The sequence below is a fragment of the Mercenaria mercenaria genome, chromosome 4, assembly GCF_021730395.1.
Source record: "Mercenaria mercenaria strain notata chromosome 4, MADL_Memer_1, whole genome shotgun sequence".
In the NCBI taxonomy this organism is placed as follows: Eukaryota; Metazoa; Mollusca; class Bivalvia; order Venerida; family Veneridae; genus Mercenaria; species Mercenaria mercenaria.
Window position 1 is genome coordinate 48,733,675 of NC_069364.1, and position 22,801 is coordinate 48,756,475.

The window sequence follows — 22,801 nt, forward strand, 5'->3', positions numbered from 1 at the left end:
ATCAAAGGTCAAGGTCACAGGGGCCTGAACATTGAAAACCATTTCTGATCAATAACTAGAGAACCACTTGACCCAGAATGTTGAAACTTCATAGGATGATTGTACATGCAAAGTAGATGACCCCTATCGATTTTGGCGTCACTCCATTAAAGGTCAAGGTCACAGGGGCCTGACCATTGAAAACCATTTCCGATCAATAACTAGAGAACCACTTGACCCAGAATGTTGAAACTTAATAGGATGATTGGTCATGCAGAGTAGATGACCCCTAACGATTTTGGGGTCACTCTGTGAAAGGTCAAGGTCACAGGGGCCTGACCATTGAAAACCATTTCTGGTCAGTAACTTGAGAACCACTTGACCCAGAATGTTGAAACTTAATAGGATGATTGGTCATGCAGAGTAGATGAACCCTAACGATTTTGGGGTCACTCTGTGAAAGGTCAAGGTCACAGGGGCCTGAACATTGAAAACCATTTCTGGTCAGTATCTTGAGAACCACTTGACCCAGAATGATGAAACTTCATAGGATGATTGGTCATGCAGAGTAGATGACCCCTATTGTTTTTGGGGTCACTCCATTAAAGGTCAAGGTCACAGAGGCCTGAACATTGATAACCAGTTCCGATCAATAACTTGAGAACCACTTGACCCAGAATGTTGAAACTTCATAGGATGATTGAACATGCAGAGTAGATGACCCCTGTTGATTTTGGGGTCAGTCTATTAAAGGTCAAGGTCACAGTGGCCTGTTCATGTAAAATCATTTTTTGGAAATAACTTGAGAACCACTTGACCTACAATGTTGAAACTTAATAGGATGATTGGACATGCAGAGTAGATGACCCCTATTTATTTTGAGGTCACTTGATCAAAGGTCAAGGTCACAGAAGCCTGAACAGTGACTTGAGAATCACTAGGCCAAGAGTGTTGAAATTTAGCGGGATGACTGGACATGCCAAGTAGATAATCCCTATTGCAGCCAACCATCAGTGTCTCTTTGACTTTCGCTCCTGACCCCTTTTGACTTCTTGCCTATAGGACTTTGCATTGGGGGAGACATGCGCTTTTTTACAAAAGCATTTTCTAGTTTGCCTTTGTGACTAGTGCAGATCAAGATCAGCCTGCACAGATGATCATTGTCTGCACTGTTCGCTATTCAGTGAGTCAGTAAATTTTCAGAGAACACACCTTTGAATAATAAATGGTACTGCCCAAATTGAAGGATGGACCAGTCTATTTTAGAAATATAGGCAGGGTAAAGGTAAAGTAACACCTTTCAATGAAAATCTGGATCAGTCTTCACCAAACTTAATTTGTAGCATACTGGCATTACTCCGCTACTATACTGTAAAGATTAATGAAAGGGAAAAAAATTATAAACCATATTTAGCAGATTGTTATGAATGTATCCAGCCACAGTTTGTATTTATCTTTAAAAAGAGGACCACAGTTTTTCTTCACCTTTTTAGTAAGATTGCAACATGTAAGTTTTACTGGGTAATATTTTCAGTCCTTATGCATTCTAAGCTCATTTTCACATGACTTTATTCACTTTTAATAGGGACCAAGAGGTTTTGTCTCAAGAAGAAACAAAAGGTTAGTGCTCTTTGTCTTTTCTTAGAAACAAGAAAATATAGTTTATTTCTTTAACAATAGAAAGGTACACAGGTCCTTCTAACGATACACTAAGTAGTGTTCAAGTGTAATGCTTAGCACCAGTTTCGAAAAATCAGGGTTTGTCTGAAGAGCAAATTGTTTAGACACAATTTATTGCCAAACAATGCTTGTGAGGCTTATGTAGCATTGGACCTTGACACAAGTGTTATGGCTCAACCACTTTGGATGTGGAAGCCTCAACTAAAAAATGATGAAATATTAGAATTTTCTATATTAGGATTGAAATAGTTTTAAGATGTCTAAATATTTATTCAACTAAGAAGGTTCTACCATATCAATCCAAAAGTGATTGGGATTGGACAAATTGCTATTTTGGTATTAACTTGCGCATTACGAATGTCAGCATTCATGCAGTCTATGAAAAGTTCAAAAGGATTTGGATGTCCCAGATCAGACTAGACATATTATTATAAATGCCTTTACTGTTAAAATGTATTTTAGTCCATCAGACCTTGAAGCAGACTTGGAGGACAACCAGGACTATGATAGTGCTGTTAGCCAATCCGAATCCAACTTTGTTCTAACTGACCAATCAGGGATAAGGAGTAGAGGTCATGACACGAGAAAACCTTCATGGACTAGCCAATCAAAATTTAGCTCAGAATCAGTGCAGTCTTTCAAACCAAATGTGTCTCAGAGAGATCAGGCCTCACATACATTCCAAAATAATGTTCAGTCTCAAAGCCGTTTTGATTACGAGAGACAGCCTGTGTCCTATTCTAGTCATGAGTCTAGGTCGCCACGATCCCCTAAATCACCAAGGTCCCCGAAATCGCCAAGGTCTGTTAATCAAAATGCTAACTTGACCCGTGACTCTGTGCGGCCAGTTTCCAGTGGTTTAGCTCGATATCAAGGCCAGGACAAACACGAAGAGCCTTCATACAGATCAAGATTTAGGGATCGTGAGTTTGGTGGCGTACGAGGGCCAGTGGGACAACAGTTTGCGGCGTCATTGATGAACAAAGAAAACAGAGATGATGATATCACCAGGAAAAAACTAGAAAAGGTAACATTTTGTATATTATTAGGACCAGTCCAAGGATTCCCAGCATCTGATTGGTTGTTTCTAAGCACAAATTTGTATTGACCAATGGCAAGGATGTTTATTTTCTGAGGCTAGTCTCCAAACTGCATTTTATTAATTTAAATCTAGTTGTTTCTTTAATACTTTACTTCAGAAAACATTGTAAAGGCTGTTTTATTGTTAGTTTAGGTCAGTACTTATTTCACATGTAACATTTAACCTGTACTAGCTGTCACCTGTATGGGGAAGGAACCTGTCATCACTATCCACATTTTCAAGTTCCAATTTAAATAAAAGTTTTCCTGTCATAAGAATCTAATTTAACTTGTTCCCTTCAGTTTAATATCTGCTTAATCAAGTCGGACTATGAAAATCGTGTACAGATTTTCATATTGGAATGCACTACCTCAGTACATGTATGGATTGCTTAAGCACCTGGACTCACTTAGATAATTCATGTGTTTTGTGGTCATTTTCCTTTTATTTTCTGTTTTTGACCGCTGAAACCCTGGATAACGGGAGCATTTTGCTAATTTACTTTGGATGTTTGAGCGATTGGTGTTTTACCATATTTTACCATATTTTGTTGAACTGTTGTTTTTTTTGTGTGTGTAAAATAATGGAATTGAAGTAATACAAGATGATGAAGGTGCTACACATGAATTATAGGTTCACATTGAGAGAGAAACTACTTGGATTGAGAAAAATGTGAATCTAGTTTCACTGTATTTCAGGATTTGGAGCGAGAACGTGATGAGAATCACAGGTTACAGAAAGTCTTGGAAGAGAAAGATCGTAGGATTGCGGAACTTGAACGTCAAGTTGCCATGTTAAGTAGGGTATGTACTTTCCCTAAGTTATGTTGAACATCAGAACTTTATATTGCACTTGTTTTCAGTGAATCCTGTTCTCTATTTGGTAAGTGAATCTTTTTCAGCTTTTATTCATCCTTAATCTTTCTTGTTGAGAAGAAGGGATCTGGATCATCATCGACTTGGCTTGCTTTCATATTTTTTTAGCTCCATTTTAAAGTGTTGTGGTTTTGGTAATGTTTTATAACAGTTCAATGAAACTATGTATATAATTTTATATAAAGGGGTTGAGGGGCGTACATTGTTTTGTTCATTTCGTCTAGATTGTGAGTGGCTAGGCCATTTTGAGTTATGACAGTAACTGAAGAGAACTTAGGCCTACAGTCATCAAACTTCATGGTTAGGATGGTTGCCTCATTGTTTTGGGGGTCAAATGTAGGAGTCCCAGTGACATTGAGAATGAAACAGTTTGTGACCAATAACTAAAGAACGTTTGGGCTTACAGTTGTCAAACTTGATTGGATGATTATGATTGCCTGTTATCAGTAGATAATCTCTAATTTTTGCAGGGAGGTCATTAGGTCAATGGTCAAGGTCACGTTGACCTCTAGTCTGAAAGTAGTTTATGATCATTCAATTTGAAAATACATAGTCCTATGTCCACCTTTTAATTTTGAGTGTGTCAAAGGTCAAGGTCACATTGCCATTTTGAGACATACCGTTGTTCCTGATCAGTAACCTGCAAATTCTAGGACATACTGCCATCAAACTCCATAGATTTAAACAGAAAACTTTATGGTTGAACATTCTTAAAATTAATGATATGATATTTAAATTTAATACTTGTATTTGCTTTAGTATGTTTGGATACTTAAAAATTTGATATTATATATTTCTGTATGTATTCAAGATATCATTGAATTACGCCATTATTACTTACAATACACATACAAATACGGTCAAGTTTCCTTTGCTGGAACTCGAATAATTTGAACACCACCATTTGCCAATTCATCATCAAGTCCCAGCAAAATTCCTGTATAATGTAAATTATTTGATGGCTGGAAGTACTGATAACTTGAACAAATTTTACTGGTCCTGTCACGTTTGAGCGAGCAAAGTTTCACTGTATAGAAGAAATTCATAAAAGTTTAGGATTACGTATACTTACATGTAGTGAGAAACCCAGTGAACTTTTTAGTCCCCAACTGGTGGAACTTTTTCGGAGGGGACTAGGAATACCCTCCAGGCTCCGTACGTCTGTCCGTCGGCAAATCTGGTTTCTGCAATTACTCAAAATGTATGGTGTGTGAATAGAGGACAATATGTAGATTACATGCATGTACAGGACATATGCTTTGTAGGTCAAAGGTAACTATTGAAGGTCAAGTAAAAATTGGTTATGCTCCATAACTTTAATGTGCCTTGATGGATTATCTTAGTACTACACACAAACGTCCCCATGATGAGACAGTGAGTCAGCACATGATCTATGCTTGTCAGTTAAAGGCCAAGTATACGTCAGCTGTAACTAAAATCTTTGACACTCTGTAGTTAATATGTTGTAATCATGGTTGTCCTGTATTATTACGGTCACATGCAAATTTACTGTATGTAGTGAATTCAGTAAACATAAATGATCCAGCATAGCCTGGAATATAATTATTTGCAAAATCTTTATGTAGTTTTGTTCTTGACATGTTTTGTCATATCATTTGTTTTATGTTTGTATTCTCTTATGCCCTTTCAGGCCAAGAGATCAAATAAAACTTTGAAACTTTGAAACAAGGCCACCATTAAGGGACTTCTGTATTACCACTGCAATACTCGGTCATTTGTTTTTACTACCTGTGGTGGATTTCTGCACATGCTTCTACTGAAATCTCAATCATTACTGTATGTTTCCTCTTGCCTGTTTTCTGTGGACATGTAAATATTTGCACATGCATCAGACTTTTCATTACATTCATCTGTTTCTGTTTCAAGCCTCGCTCATATTGAGCATGGAAAACAAAGAGAAGGTACACATGTGGAATGTTACTTGAATATTGTTTGATATAGAGGGACTGGGTACATTGTTTTTCTTTTGCCTGTTCCAGTTGTATATATTTGGTGTCTTAAATATTTCCTAAATTGTTTTGATATCACTTTCTCAGTAATGGAGGTCTTTAAAACGTACAGTTGAGATTATTATCATTGTAAAGAACTCCCTGCCGAGTGGGTAGTTACAGGAGATTTTTAAATTTTCAAAATTTCTTGATTAGTTTTGAATTGTAAAATCTAAGAATGATGTGTGGTTAATATCCGAATCTTTCAAAATAAGGCCAGTTATAGATTAGGAGGACCAGACAATAGAGTTCAATATTCTGTGCAAACCCGTTGCCTGATCCCATGCATAAAGATACAGAATGTATCAAGAAAAACAGGGATTTCTGTCCCAAAAATTCTGAAATGCATTCTTTCTGTAATTTTCAATGTTTGCCTCTGTTTCATGTTGAGAAATTTGATTGAAATAAGTTCGCACTGCAAGTTTCATTTTACTGATGGAACTGAGTGTAACAAAACCTGTTATTGATTGAATTCATTAGGATTTTAACTTCACAGATCATGAGATTTTCATGCAATAGGGCCTATATTATCAAGGGGTCATCTGTGGCAGAAGGGTTAAGGTTGTTGACTTAAATCACCTGTCCCTCACCAATGTGGGTTTGAGCTTCCCTTGAGGCACAGCATTCGTCATCTGAGGAAGCCATTCAGCTGGCGTACAGAATGTTTGTGGTTCTTACCCAGGTGCCTGCCCATGATGAAATAAAGCCCAAAGGAGCACCTGGTGTCTTCCTTCACAGTAAAAAAGCTTGGAAGTCGCCATTAGGCCTATTATTGTTTTGATGTAACGTTAAACCCAACAACATTTACATTTACATAATTTTGTAGTCACCATTTAAATGAATTTGGATCCCAGCAGACAAAATTATCTACAAAAGTATCTATTAAAGAAGTGTACAAAACTTGACACATGTCTTATTAGCGGATAGGTTTACACTTATACTTAACTTTTACAACATCTGAATAAACAAACAGTTTCAAAAGTCAGTGGACTGGTAGAAGTATTCACTATATTAAAACAACTTTTAAACAATATTTATAGTTTTGTGCAGCAGCATATTACTTGTCATTCAAGATCAGGATCTATTAAGAGTCCATACTAATTAAGATACCAGTTTCTGGCGATCCCTTAGTGTCTACTGTATCATTTTAAGTCAAATTTTGGTTATCTCAAAGTAAAACGCTTGATTCCCAGGAATTCAAGGTACCAAGTTTAAAATGAATTGCTCGAGCCAGCCTAGGTGTTCGAGCTGTCAGTGCACGAGTAAGTGGTTTCTCACTGTTATTCATGTTATCCTCAAAGGTTATAAAATGATATGACTTACTTTGCCTTATCTTATACCCAGTTCCTCCAGCATGCAGGCTTAATGAAAGTCAGATATAACCACTTTATGTTAAATTCTGTTCATTTATTCTCCACTAGGATTTTTGTAAATTTGTTTGTTTTTTGTTATGTTTGTGTGTTCAAGTTGTTCTACAGGAGTTGGTTAATTAAGGCAACCACTGGCAGCTAGTAACGCTGTGTCTTCTTGTTCTGTTCTGTTTTCAAAGTTACTCTCAGTTCGTTAAGGAATATGGTTTAAAATTTTGCATTGGAATGTTGTGTATGTTCATTTGTTTTATGTTTCAATATGCAGTGCATGTGGGGAGAATTTTACCTAGGCTTGAGCCTTTACAATGTCAGTATCCAGCACTAAAGGAAAGACACTGTCTTGTTATTGTATATGACTGATTGCTGCCTTGCATTAACTCCCAAAATGTCAATGACAAATGCTGGTTGCTTAAAAGCTGATATTTCAAAAAGATGTGGGTACCTCCATGGTGGTTAAAGTTGCTTACATCGAATCTTTTGCCTTTCCCTGCTGCAGGCCTGAAACCTTGCTGGGGGGAAGAGAGGGGGTGGCGGGGGAGTGGAATTTTTCATTTGAGGAAGCCATCCAGCTGGCTTAAGAAAGGCCGATGGTTCTACCCATGTGCCTACCCTTGCCTGAAATATGGTAATGCTTAAAGGGGTACCTAGTATCTTCCTTCTCTGTGAAAACTGAAAAGTTACCATACGACGTACAACTGTATTGTTGTGAAGTTAAACCAAATGGTAGAATCTCTGTAACTGAACTGCAAATGCATACAGTGACATTATCTTTTGTAAGCTAAATTACATGTTCTCATAACACACCAATTTGAAGATTGTTCTTGTCTTCTTGTTCTTGTCTGTCTGCCAAATTCTTTATTCATTACTAGAAAGTGGAATTGAATTAGACCCATGGTGTGTAGATTTACACGGAATTCTTCTGAAGTGACATTAATAATGAATTTCTGGTCCTTACTGCTTTTGGCTCTCGTTGGGTTTCCAGGCTAGATTTCACTCTTACACTCACTTGGCAAAATTCTCTCAAGTCAGATGCAACATTGCAAATCAAGGTACTGTTAGTATTAACCCTATTTTACTGTGTTACAGAATGTGATTGTTTGTTTCAGGATTTGGAGGACTGTAATGAAGACATGGACAAACTACAGATAGAAAACAGGGCTCTTATTCAAGCTGTCGGTCAACTAAGTACCTCTGGTACGCATGTTTAATACAGTTAGATAAACTTCGCTAGCTTTAACATATATTCCTACAAAACTATATGTGCTTACATAGCCTGTAAGATTCTACAAAACTACACAGTAGTGGAGACAAGACACACAGCTAAGATTCTGCAAAGATACGTGTTTGGAGCAGACATGCATCCTGAAATTTCAAAGACTAAACAGGTGGACTAGATGCAGGTCTTCTTAGCGTCTACAAGAGTATACATGCATTTCAGTTCATTGTGAGTGAGATTCACGCATGTAATTACTGTAGCCATGCTTTCTTGTATATTTCAAGCAACAGATCTGAACCCTCTTGCATGTTATATTGACTTTCTTCGAAAAAGAAAAAATAACTTGCCTGATTTGACTGTTCATTTAAGGTTATTTGACTGTGTCCTTTCTTTTGGCATGACTAGGTCTTAGCATGTGGTTATAAAGCATAGTTTAGAGACCAGTCTCTATACAGAAGAAGCTGATTGGTTAATTCTGAGCTCTATCTCAGAATCGACGAATGACAAGGCTGCCTTTATAGACTGGTCTCCAACTTAGTTTTATAACAATCATATTTGGACCAAAAGAGAGAATTGCCAGTCTGTAAAAATATTTTCTTATATTAATGTTTAAGAAGGAACTTACCTAATTCAGATGAACAGTTCTGTTAAATTCAAAGACAGATAACAAATTTCCTTCACCAAAAATAAATAAATTTACCTGCAGAAGGCATTAGGTATGTTTAAATGTTACATTTTCATTCCATAATGTGCATTATATAAAGTTCTGTGTGAGCTGTGTTAACATTTGTAGTGTCATCTTGTCTGATCTTGTCAAGAATTACTTCCGTATTTCCTAGTTGAACGTCTCAATTAACAGAATTTAGTCTTAAAGTTTTATGCTTTGAATACAAAAATATCAGAGGAATATTGAATTAGAATTACCGGTAATCAGAATTTCCCAACTTTCTAACATAATAAGATATTTTATTGTTTAGAACCTTGTTACCAAGTTCATAATGAGACAGTCAAATTTCAAGTAACAAGTTTCTTGATAAAATAGTCCTTTTTGTATATTTTGGAATCAAGGATTTATTCTTGTTTTTCGTACATACAGCTGTCATTTTGCATTGGTTTATGGGACATTTATTGTAGATTTTACATTATCCCCATTACTTGTTTGGCCTAAAGCAGTACAATTTCCATATTAATTTTAAGGGCATTTTTTTTTTTTTCAAAATCTTGGTATAATTGCGATTTTTGCTAAACATTGATTTACCTAAATGGTAAATAGATATTACGTGAGTTTATGAGTTTTGCTGGTTTCATTTATACCGAGTTGTAAAAGGTACCTAAAAGTTACAGTCAGACCTCTATAATTATGAAGACCATGTCTGGAAGAGGCAAAACATGGTCTTTATTTTTAGATAGGTCATATTTATAGGTAAAAATGTTTAACTTGAAGACTTTAAAGGCATGGGTGTTACTGTAACTTAAGAAAGATGCTCAAAATTGTTAAAGGGGGGAATAATTTCAAGAAAAATACCTTCAGAAATTGATTTCGATACTTTTGTTGATGAAGCATGAAGGTCATTTGCATGAATTATGAACTTTTCTGCGAAATTGACATAAATAATTTTTGTATATTTTACTATTTAGCAGCTTGTTTTTAAATTTTCTGAACTGATCAAAACTCTTCGTGATATGTTTTACAAGTATTATGTGTTTACAATAATAGCTCGATATTGAATTTGTTAGTTTTTAAGAGTTTGTGTTACACATATATTATTGTTATTCTGATATTTGATTATTTATTGACGCAAATATTTAGTACACAGTTATTTATAAATGTGTTCAGTTTAGGATGCCATATGTATTCAAGGTGCATGTTTCGTGTTGTTTGATATTTTGTTGTGCAAATTATTCATTGGATGTAGTTATTTTAATCTGTTTGAGTTAGGCATTTGAAATTGTAGAAAAAAAGTAGAGTAGTTTCACATGATATAGTTTTTGCTTCAAAGAGCAAAGGAACGTTAATAATGGTGTGGCTAGATTTATGTTAAAGTTGCATTATGCTAACCTTAGTTTAAAATATTTTATCGATTAAATGTTGGCTAAATGAATGGAAAGAGTTGCAGTCAAAATTAAATGTCATATCTAGTAACGTATTTGTTTAAAAAGACTTCCAGCTTTTTTAGAGGCATTACATATTCATACTGTATTTACAGCGTATAGTAGTTTAAACCTAACACATGTTTATATACACACAGACAAGCTTATTTAATGTTCACATAGATACTATGTAGAAATTGTTCATATTTTCAGATATGAAATTTGAGCATAATATATCTTTAATATTTCAAGAGAAATTGCCATTGTGAATACAAAAAAGAAAACATAAAAATTCAGTAAGTTCTTGGCAGTGTTCATAACTAGACATAATTGTGTAGCCCATAAGATATTTAGGAAAGGTAATTTACCTTGTTAGTAACGCAGTAAGAAAATGGTATGAAGTAAAAGAACTTAGGACACCCTGTAAATAATACAAGCCGAGCAGATAATTGTATGAGCCATGTCATGAGAAAACCAACATAGTGGCTTTGTGACCAGCATGGATCCAGACCAGCCTGCTCATCCATGCAGTCTGGTCAGGATCCATGCTGTTTGCTTTCAAAGCCTATTGCAATTAGAGAAACTGGTAGCGAACAGCATGGATCCTGACCAGACTGCTTGGATGCGCAGGCTGGTCTGGATCCATACTGTTTGCAAAGCCACTATGTTGGTTTTCTCATGGTGCAGCCCGTATGTAGCGTGGAAGTGTTTAAGATACTTATTTGAGCAAAGTTGTCCAACATAGATTGTATTATTTGTTTTCTTATAGTTTAGTAGTATATATATAGATGTAATATTTCAAAGGCTTATACTATCCTCAAATTATTTTGCTGATGATTCAGCTAAATACTAAAAAAAAAAAGCTGTGCTTCGCATTTTTTACAATGTGTTCAGATTTGTGTAGATTGGTTTTAGTTTTTAAAGCAGACATTCTTTGAGCTTTATTTCACTGTAAATTTTAATCTGCACAATTAAGGGTAAATTTTCAGCCAAAGGTTTATGGGACACCACTCCAGATTCATGTTAGATATTTCGAAATTTAGAACAATTGATGTAAGACTTTATATTTATTAAACAGGGAGATAAAATTATTGAAATAACAGCTGTTGTTTCATCTAACTATGAAAAATTTATTTTGTATAATTTTTAGCTCACCTGAGCACAAAGTGCTCAGGGTGAGGTATTGTGATCGCTCACCGTCCGGCGTCCGTCCATCCGTCCGTCTGTTGTACGTCCGTCCACACTTTCCTTTAAACAACATCTCCCCCTTTTGATGAAACTTCACAAAGATGTTCCTTGGATGGTCTTCTTTAAAAATTGTTCAAAGAATTGAATTCCATGCAGAACTCTGGTTGCCATGGCAACCGAAAGGAAAAACTTTAAAAATCTTCTTCTCAAAAACCAGAAGCCCTAGAGCTTAGATATTTGGTGTGAAGCATTGCCTAGTGGACCTCTACCATATTTGTTCAAATCATGACCCCGGGGTCAAAATTGACCCCGCCCCAGGGGTCACTTGATTTTACATAGGAAAATCTTAAAAAATCTTCTTCTCAGAAACCAGAAGCCCTAGAGCTTAGTTATTTGACATGTAGCATTGCTTACTGGACCTCTACTAAAGTTGTTCAAATCATGACCCCAGGATAAAAATTGACCCCGCCCCAGGGGTCACTGGGGCGGGGTCACTTGATTTTACATAGATTTCTATAGGAAAATCTTTAAAAAAATTAAAAAATAAACCAGAAGGCCTAGAGCTTAGATATTTGAGATGTAGCATTGCCTAGTGGACCTCTACAACATTTGTTCAAATCATGACCCTGCCTCAGGGGTCACTTGATTTTATACAGGAAAATCTTCAAAACTTTTCTAAAAATAAACCAGTAGACCTAGATCTTAGATATTTGACATGTAGCATTGCCTAATAGACTTCTACAAAAAAATTTCAAATCATGACCCCCGGGGTCAAACTGACCCCGTCCCATGGGGTTACTTGATTGTACATAGAAAAATCTAAATTTTCTAAAAATAAACCAGAATGCCTAGAGCTTAGATATTTGACATGTAGCATTGCCTAGTGGCCCCAGGGGTTACTTGATTGTACATAGGGAAATCTTCATGAATTTGCTAAAAATAAACCAGAAGGCCTAGATCTTAAAGCTTTAGCTAAGAAATTTGTTCAAGCAAGCAACTCTACTCAGGTGAGCGATATAGGGCCATCATGGCCCTCTTGTTTATTTATGGTAAGTTCCCTAGATTTCTAGATTGACATATATTAGTTGATGATAAAATAAACAATTTATTTAAGATTTCATTAAAACAAAGCTTATAGACAAATACTGGTAAAACATTTGAGCCATGCCATGAGGAAACCAACATAGTAGCTTTGCGACCAGCATGGATCCAGACCAGCCTGCGCATCCACGCAGTCTGGTCAGGATCCGTGCTGTTAGCTAACAGTTTCTCTAATTGCAACAGGCTTTGAAAGTGAACAGCATGGATCCTGACCAGACTGCGCAGATGCGCAGGTTGGTCTTGATCCATGCTGGTCACAAACCCAATATGTTGGTTTTCTCATGGCACGGCTCATTTTACAAATTACACTTTCCTAAGATGCCTTTGCTCTTTTTTCGTATCAAAGGCTTAGAGATTTTCATGTAAACTTTGCACAAATACTTACGAACACCTTATTTAGATGAACTATGGAAAACAGTTTGTTCAAGGTCTCATTTTTAAGAAATGACTTGAGTTCAATTGTAACGGTCTTGCATACTTGCCTGTGTAAGGCAAGATTTTCTCAACTGAAGGAATGGCAAGGAATGTAACACAAAGCATTACCTGTACTGTCAAAATTGTTGGAGGTAAAAAACGTCCATCTAAGCAGACCTGTTAGGTCAATTATTTTGTCTACCTTCAGCATCTTCAAAGATGTATTAAATGGAAAGTCTGCATATAGTTAACTATTTCGTAGTATGACATCACAGTGCGCTCATATAGCCTGTGATTGGCTATCCAGACAACCTTGTCTTTCCCCCCTAGGTTTGTAAGAAGTTCCAATTATATCCATTGGTTTTTATGTACGACATTTCAAATGTGACGCCTATTCAGCATCTCATACACTGCTTAGCATGTTTGTCATAATCATTCTAATGTCATGACATTGTGTGGGTAAAATTTTGTAACATCCATTGAAAAGACATGAAAGAAAATTTGTTTTACATGTAGCGTCAAGCTATTTTTCACTCATTAACACTGAATTTTACATCTGTTGTGGCTGTCCCACATGTGAAAATAATAAAATAATGCATAATTGATAGAAGATACTTCCATCTTATATGGAAACAAAACAAATATCATCTATAATGTTGCCTTTTGGGTTGCCAGTGCTCACTGCAATACTGCATAATAGAAAGCTTTAACAATCAGAGTAATTGTAGAGTGCCATTTGATTGGTAGTGTTATCATATTGTCAAATATTTTGTTACGATTTACTGTGATATAATTTAATTTCATGGGCACAAACATTCATGGTTTTGGCCTAAATGGCTATTTTGCAGGAAATTAATTCATGGATTGCATTTAATTTCATGGGCACAAACATTCATCGTTCTGGCCAAAAATGGCTATTTTGTGAGAATTTGATTCATGGGTTTCACCTTTTAACGAAAATGGGTGCGACTTCTCAAACATAGAAGCCATGAATATTAGTCCCTTTAACCCTTAGCATGCTAGATAAATTGTCGTCTGCTGGAAATGTCGTCTGCTAAAATTGTAAAGTTCATTCAATTTGCTCCAAAATAGGAAGAAATATTGTCAGAGTAGCAGACAGCTTGGAACCTGATCAGACGCCGATTTAATCGGCGTCTGATCTCGTTCCAAGCTGTTTGCAAAGGCTGTTAAATTCGCCTGCAGCAGGCTAAGGGTTAATATGAATATTAATGATTTTACAGCTGAAAATCGCAAATATTTTCAGTCTTTTGTACAGACTGCGTATCAACTGGATTAGGTTTTGAAATATTTTTTTATTCTTAACTATGTTATTTTGTATATTTATTTTGCAAATTTGTCTTTTTTTTTTTGTATTTTTGTTGCTTTTGCTATGCAGTCCTTTGTTTGACTCTAAACTTGCTTTTTTAGAATATTATGTTACTCCAGGATGTTGTGATTTGCTTATATTTTATTTTATACTGTTGAAGTAGTTGTATTTACCGAGACGGGGTTTAATGTTTAGTGTGCGCTCTAGGGTAAAGCAAAGCAGCGTAACCATTTTCACCATATCATTTCAGATAATAAGTTTCTTCAAGGCACTTCAGTGCGTATTAGGTATATATTTGGATAGTAAAGACCATCATATTGTACCGTCCATTCTTTATCACATTTTTACCGTCTGTTCTTGCTTATAAGACACACTCTCTTATAAGGCGCTACGTTGTTATAACTATCACATATAACATTGCTAGGTTGTTATGGCTACTTGTGTCACATTATAAAATGTTTTTTTGTTGTTTTTTATAACCGTCTACTGAGTATGAAATATCATAATATTTCTTAGGTTGTACTGGCTATCACAGTATTTAGTATATGCTTTTAAGATTATCATGCGATATTATATACCCTGCTGAAACATAATTATTTGATTGGTCGAGAGCACCGCATTTGCAGATATTTTCAGTTTTCATGTATTTACAATAAACCTAAAAAGTTCATACATGTCCTTATTAGAGCTCGCCTGCTTAGCTCAGTAGGGAGAGCTCATATTTACGGATGTCGTGGTCGTGAGTTGATCCCTGGGTGAGGCGTATGTTCGCCATGATGATTTGATAAAAGGCACTGTGTCTGAAATCATTCTTCCTAAAATTCTGATTCATGTGGGTAAGTTGGCAGTTACTTGCTGGGAACAAGTTTGTAATGGTACAGATTCCATAAACACTGGTTAGGTTAACTGCCTGTAATACTGTTTAAAAGCGGCATTAAACCCAAAACAAACAAAAATATTTCATTATTAACTTGAAAATTTCATTTAAATCTAGTTGTCGCATTAAACTATTCAATAATTGGGATATTTTAAACTTTACTTTGGCCAAAGAACAAGTTTTTATCAATTATATGATAATAGCAAATGTTGATGCTTACATATGTAAAAAGAATCATTATCATTGCATTGAGAAATATGCACTTATTCTTGCATGGAATGATATTGCGCTCCTTAAGTCATGCAGTATCTACACCACCATGTGCATATCTCTATCTAATTCTGTTTCTATCAAATTTTATAATTTATAGAATCTGATATTGTTGGAAACTCAAGTCTCTAATTGTATAAGGTAAAGCTTGGTTGTTATCTCTTTGTTATTATACTAGTAAACAGTACTGGAGTCTTAACAACTATCAAAAATATTCAGTGTAAGGTTGAGATGACTACCGCATTATTCTATGCCAGGTACTTTTTATCACTATTGCAAGTTATTCAATGCCATGCTGCTATGACTTTAACAGTATTCAGTCTTGTGTTGATGAAATGGTATTACTTTAAGCAGAATCAGAAACATCAAAACTGGTGACCACTTCTGCCATGGAATGCCATTACCCAAATCAAAATCTCTTTAACCTCTAGCCAGGTGGTGGCAAGTGGTTTTGCCTTTGCGACCAGTGAAGACAAAGATCAGCCTGCACATCTGTACAGGCTGATCATGGTCTGGACTGTTCACTATTCAGTCAGTAAATTTTCAGCGAACACCCCTTTGATTAATAAATGGTATTGCCCAAATTGAATGATGGACCAGTCCATTATAGAAATTTAGCAGGGTAAAGGTTAAGGTTCTGCACCCATAATGACAATCAGCATTTTCTGATCAGTTTGGTATTTTCAGTGTGCGGTTTCATCATAATTGGGTTGTTGTTGAAAAGCTGTTCTCTGTCTAAATATGCCTGATGGATCCTGGAATAGCATACAAAAATCGGAAATGACAGAGAAATTGCCAGTTGTTATTATGGATCCACTACCTTAAAAATAGAATTGAGCCGCGCCATGAGAAAACCAACATAGTGGTTTTGCAACCAGCATGGATCCAGACCAGCCTGCGCATCCATGCAGTCTGGTCAGGATCCATGCTGTTTGCTTTCAAAGCTTATTGTTATTAGGGAAACTGTTAGCAAACAGCATGGATCCTGACGGTCTGGATCCATGCTGGTCGCAAAGCCACTATGTTGGTTTTCTCATTGTGCAGCTCATTTAGGTTTACAGGGCATGTTATTGTTTTGCTTTGTGAAATATATCTGCTTTTTTGGTAAAGATAAGCTGATAATTAGAGAAGATTTAAAGGTAAATACTTGATGTATTGATATTATTTTTAATATATGAACTGTTTATTATAAGTATTGCCTATTTACATTCCAGTAACAGCTTACATTGTACATTGAATGTACAGTATTATTTATTGTGCCCCCTTCGAAGAAGGGAGGGATATATTGTTTTGCAGATGTCGGTCGGTCTGTTGGTATGTAGACCAATCCGTTTCAGGATGATAACTCAAGAACGCTTGTGCCTAGGATCATGAAAATTGAAAGGGAGGTTGGTCATAACCAGCAGATGACCCCTATTGATTTTGAGATCAGTAGGTCAAAGGTCAAGGTCACTGACCCGGAACAGTGAAACGGTTTCCGGATGATAACTCAAGAACGCTTGGGCCTAGGATCATGAAAGTTAATAGGGAGGTTGATCATGACCAGCAGATGACCCCTATTGATTTTGAGTTCAGTAGGTCAAAAGTCAAGGTCACAGTGACCAGGAACAGTGAAACGGTTTTTGGATAATAACTTGAGACACTTGGGCCTAGGATAACGAAACTTGATAGGGAGGTTGATCATGATCAGCAGATGACCCGTATTGATTTTGAGATCAGTAGGTCAAAGGTCAAGGTACAGTGACCCGGAACAGTTAAACGGTTTCCGGATGATAACTCAAGAACGCTTGGGCCTAGGATCATAAAAGTTGATAGGGAGGTTGGTCATGACCAGCAGATGATCCCTATTGATTTTGAGGTCACTAGGCCAAAGGTCAAGGTCACATTGGCCTTGAACAGTCAAACCATTTCCAGACGCTTGGGCCTAGGATCACAAAACTTAATAGGGAGGTTGATCATGACCAGCAAATGACCCCTATTGATTTTGAGGTCAATAGGTCAGTGGTCAAGGTCACATTGACCCAGAACATTAGAACTTTTGTGTCCAGTTACCAGATAATTTCTGTCCTTGTGCAATTACTGAATGCATCAAGGGGGGCATTTGGTGTTCTACGAGCTCTTGTTTTAATGAAAATACAATTTGAAAAGCAGATACGGGAGGGTTTGTGATTTCATACCTGTATATTAATGTGAACATATAGGATTTTATCTCTTACTTTTGATACGTAACTGTGATGTTGAAATTCAGAACTTGCAATTTTAAGCAAATTTAGACACACATGGTCATAAAATTTTTGAAAAGAAAAAAACTACACAATTTTGCTGCCCTTAGTTGTGTACATTAGTAAACCACTTGACTGATTTATTGGACAATTAATTTATTTATTACTGAAAGGATTTACTGCACCTACACATATACTATGAAATCTCAACTTCTGGTTTATCTAGAGATTTTTTGTTCAGCAATTATGAATGTTTCATTGCTATGATGTTAGCAGCAAATGCCTGTTCATGCAACCAAATTTCTCTTGACCAAATGGCTTAGCTTTAGAGCACCATTAGCTGTGATTCTATTAAGTTTGTATATGGCACCTTTTTGCCCCATTCGTCATTCTGTTAAACACAAATTATTGATCATTGCTTTACATGTTTACATTAAAGGCATCAACTTTAATAATTTTATGGTAGTCTGCAAAACTGTAATTTCAGATATTTTCACAAGAACAAAACTTGTGTAATTTATAAGCAGTTTGATAACACAAAGTTTAATTTCCTCATAAAGTTTACATTTCTCCTATGAACGTTATTTTTAATAAAATCGAGTTTTTTTTTTGTGGAATTACGAAAAAAAAGCAAGATTGGCAAAAATTATTCCTTCAACAATATTTCTGATTTTTACAGTACCATTATTGTATTGCTTGGTTTTTAGTTTGGTCTGGTCACTTATATTACTCCAGGAGATATTTATATATTGATTTTGTTTTGTCTGTCTGTCTGTCAGAAAGGTTTATCCACACTATGTTTCATAAATTACCTGCGGAATTGTAGAGATGTTAAGTACCATGGCTTGTTTTGCATATTGTTTGTTTTATCGGTTTAAAGTGCATTTTGGTGAAGTTATTGCCCCTGAAGATTATTATTGCATACACCGTATTTATTTTCAGATTTGTAGTCAGTTCTATTTTTAAATTAGAATCCTTTTAAAGGTTTTTTCAATTTGTAGTCAATTTTGTTTTTAGAGAGAGTTAATAGATTGATAATAATAATAATAATTTCAAAAGCATTTCTTTTATATTACAGCTCTCTTTCTGTTAAGACATCATTCTGGTAACATACAATATACAATTGACATTCAGGTTCTACCAAAAACATACTCTTTCCTGAAAATTTTGTACTGTTCAGATTTTCCCTTTTTTAGCTTCAAACTGTCTTCTTCCTTCTTCCCACTCTTAATATGCCAGTCATCTTCAACAAAGCAGTATCCTTTACCCTTCCGTATAAAAGCGGTGTGGGGAGACATGTGCTTTTACTAAAAGCAACCTCTAGTTTAGTACTAAGTCTGTTGTTCATATTTTTTGTAGCAAATTCCGTGATGCTTGATGTCTGCTTTTTTACTAGGGAATTCCAGAAAAAAACATAATCATGGTTGTGAAACTATTACACTTTATATTGTGAATTGTTATCATGTCTATTAAAGTTTCTTGGGTAAAAAAAGTGTTGTTTTTCTTTATCATTCTCACCTCGAAGTAATTGTATGCTTTTGTTTTAAGTGACTTAAATGAATAACCTACACTTGTTACAAAAAGGCCTTTGATATTACTAGTTCTCTATTTTATCAGCTCTTCAATCAGAGATGATGTTTTTGAACTGGTCTTCTCCTCTTGTAAAATTATGACGTGTCCCCCTTCCAAATCTTTTTATCCCCTTGAAAAAAAGGTTCAGATATTGTAAGCTACTTTATCATTATCAGAAGGTCAAGTTTGTACTGGAAAGAGTAAATGGCAGTCCTTCTTGTCCTCTGTCTAATCCCTTGAACAATTTTTCTGTCATCTGCAAACCATGCCAGACATACGGGGATCATGTTGTTGGTTATTGGCCATCCCCACTGATATCCAGACAAGGCCTGTCTGCTCAATGTCAATGTTTAAACTCAGATTTCTGTCTGTGGCCACTGGCACCGGTGTAGATAAACTCTTAGAAACATTATGTGATGGTACTAGTCGTCATACTTAGTTTCTGCTCAGTAACTAAATAATACCTTGACCTATGAACCTCAAACGTGATAGGCAGTTGCTTATGAGTAATGAACGATCACTTTTTATTTTGAGGTCAAAGGTCAAGGTCATAATGACTGTTAGTACAAAACGTGTTTTCAATTAATATCTTGAGAAATGCCTTTACCTATGGTCCTCAAAATCTTGGCGGACATATTGCTCATGGGCATAGTATGAACATACTGATTTTCAATGCAGTAGGTCAAGGTCAAAGTGACTGTTAGTAAGGAAAACATTTCCTCTTAAAAATGTTTTAAAACAGATAGAAATAGGATTCTTAAACTAGGTCAAGGTCAAAGGGACTGTTAGTAAGGAAAATATTTCCTCTTAATGTCTTGAAAACGGATTGAAATAGGGCCCTTAAACTCTCCAGAACATTAATCATGGGCAGACGACGATCCCTATAGAGTAAGGGGTTTTGGATCAAATGTCAATGTCTCGGTGTAAGTACGAAACCCGATTCTGTTTAGTATCTTCAAAATACCTTCATTTACGATTCTTCATCTTGACAGGCACATTGCTCATAGGCCGATGAAAAGCGTTATTGATTTTAAGGTCAGAGGGTCAACAAGGGGGGTATTCGATCTACTCCTTACCACCAAAACAAAATGGCGGCCAAAACTGAAAATGTGAGTTTTTCGTACTTTTTATCTTTTTCAAGGATTTCTAGACCATGACACATGGCTATCAACCTGCTCCACTGTTTTCTCTATCTATCGGTACCTTTAACATTGGAAACAGTGCTGTATTTTGTCTGGAATGCTGGTCATGGGATTTGAATCGATGGAAAATCCTTCGGTAAACACGGGATAAGGAATAGTGCGATTAGCAAAATGGTCTTTTTTCCTTATAATTCAAATAGTTGTGAGCTATTTTTCTGATTAGAAGAAAAAATTCAATATATATTTCCATCATGGTTAGTCTGGAGCCGATTAAAAGTCGTAATTTTAAATTACACAGTTTTTTGTCTGATGGTAAGGAACAATGTACGAAAATAAGAGGATAAGGTGCAGTTCACTTCTTCAGGCTACTTTTTTCTTCGCTCTTTTCAGAGACAATCAAGTAAAAGTCTGTTACAATAATATTTTGGTGATCATTTATAACTATCTCTTGCTTAATGTAGTAAGATTTAAAAGGTATCCGCCTGTCTATCAGACACGTGATGTACTGAAAGCCAAATGTTTAGCAAGTATTTAATATAGTATCCCTCGCCAACATTTAAGTATCTATAAATTTCTATTTGGTATAGCGCCAAGTCGTTAATAACAAGCAATTGCCTTACAAAAATGTTGAAATATTGTTTTTTTTGTCTTAAGAAACCATTAAAAGTTAAACCTACTTAAATACAAAGTGTTCTACTAAAGATAGTGAAAAATCAGCAACACCACTTAACTTGTTTAGGTGTTATGCATTGTTGAAGTATACCGCTCTTCTTTGTAATTTTGCGTTAAGATACATACGTTATGCGACATTTAGGCGCACTAATTCACGACTTTATTGATACATAAAGACAAGAAATTATTCGTGGCTGAAGCTATAACTATGTATATGACTTTTCATAATTATGGTTAACTCTTACATTATAAGTTAACGTTGGCTCAGAGTTATTAAGAATATTACCTCGCAAGTTCGCTAGTAGATTATTGAACAGACATTTAACTGTTACAAAACATATTTAAACATTGACAAAAGGCAAATCGCAAACATAATTAGCTCATAAAATCATAGATATACTCTTACGATGCCATTAACATATACATTTGGAAGAGCAATTTGAATATTTTATGTGTCCTGCTTGTATCTTAAGCTGCACTACAAAAGTAACGTAAGTATCATTGCACTGAAATACCTGGGTATGAGAAAAGATACATTCAAGTAATGGCTTAATATGTGGCAAATATGATTGTTATTTACCAACATTATGTATCTTTTACCACGAATTTAAGTTCATTTGATTATCAAGCTTTCTTGGAAACATTTATGTCAATCAACAATAACACGTATCAAACTTGTCAAAACATAAAACATGCAACTTTAATTAATTTAATTAATTTAATTTTACAATAATACTTTTTAACAACAAATATTGTGGTTATACCTTTGTAGTAAAACCGTTGACATATAATGAGCATAATCTTATGCACAATATGACTTTACAATCTTGGTTACCATCTGATCAGAAATATGCTGATGGTAACGTATGTATCCCAAGTTAAGGATAACGAATAAATTCATTTTCGGGCATCAAAGTTCGTGTTCAAGATTGCCATCAAATTGAAGCCAACCATTGTAAATCAAAAGCACAAATACTTATTTATTCAAATCAATTATTTCTTACGATTGTCAAATTAATTATTCGTATAGACAGCTTTGATAATCTCGTTCTCTTGTATATTTATAAGGTGACAGCCCTTATAACAAGTGCTTTTGTCATTGGATCCATGAATCACACAACATTAAGCTGTATAAAATGAAATGCACGAAGAAAAAGTACTTATTCAAATATTGAAAATTAAATGTAATCACAAGTCACCGTGTCAGAACTTTTCCAAAAAATGAAGAAAAGATAATTTTATTTGAGTACAACCTCATTCATGAACCAAGCACCAACACAAACCGACAATTCTACATATAAAATTTCATTCAGAGAGTTAACAGTTCTATTAAGTCTGTCTTTACTGTAAAGACTTTTTCAAATATATCATCAGTCTTGTAAAAAATATTTCAAGATATATCACGGTTGGAACAAAATTTTATGCCCTTTACTTGCAGATTTTTACCTTAACAGTAATTCAAGGAAGCTCTTTTACCTTTTAGTTACCAGTTCTACGGCAGCGATTCGTTTTAAGGTATCGATTTTAATAGAAACGAAAACAAAGTAATATAAGGTGACATACGTTCTTAGTAAAAACTACAAACACTATGTTTTCGGTTAAGCCTGCGCTTTAACAAGCAAAGCCTATTCAACAAACTAAGAAACAGACTCTCGAAACTCCGAAAGAAACATGGTACATTTTCACAGGGAATGTATAATGTCATATTATGACAT

General features: G+C 35.3%; 1 protein-coding gene across 2 annotated transcripts in view; it reads left to right on the top strand.

Moving 5' to 3' along the window:
- The window catches only part of LOC123551615 (PRKC apoptosis WT1 regulator protein-like), a 32,438-nt gene extending 13,389 nt beyond the window's left edge, over positions 1 to 19,049 (top strand). For both annotated transcript variants that reach the window (XM_045340661.2, XM_045340662.2), the window contains 4 exons: positions 1,565 to 1,599; positions 2,122 to 2,686; positions 3,439 to 3,543; positions 8,101 to 19,049. In XM_045340661.2, coding sequence (XP_045196596.1) covers positions 1,565 to 1,599; positions 2,122 to 2,686; positions 3,439 to 3,543; positions 8,101 to 8,202 — 807 coding nt within the window. In that variant the 3' untranslated portion in view covers positions 8,203 to 19,049. The remainder of the gene's footprint in view (positions 1 to 1,564; positions 1,600 to 2,121; positions 2,687 to 3,438; positions 3,544 to 8,100) is intronic.
- Positions 19,050 to 22,801: the final 3,752 nt, after the last annotated feature.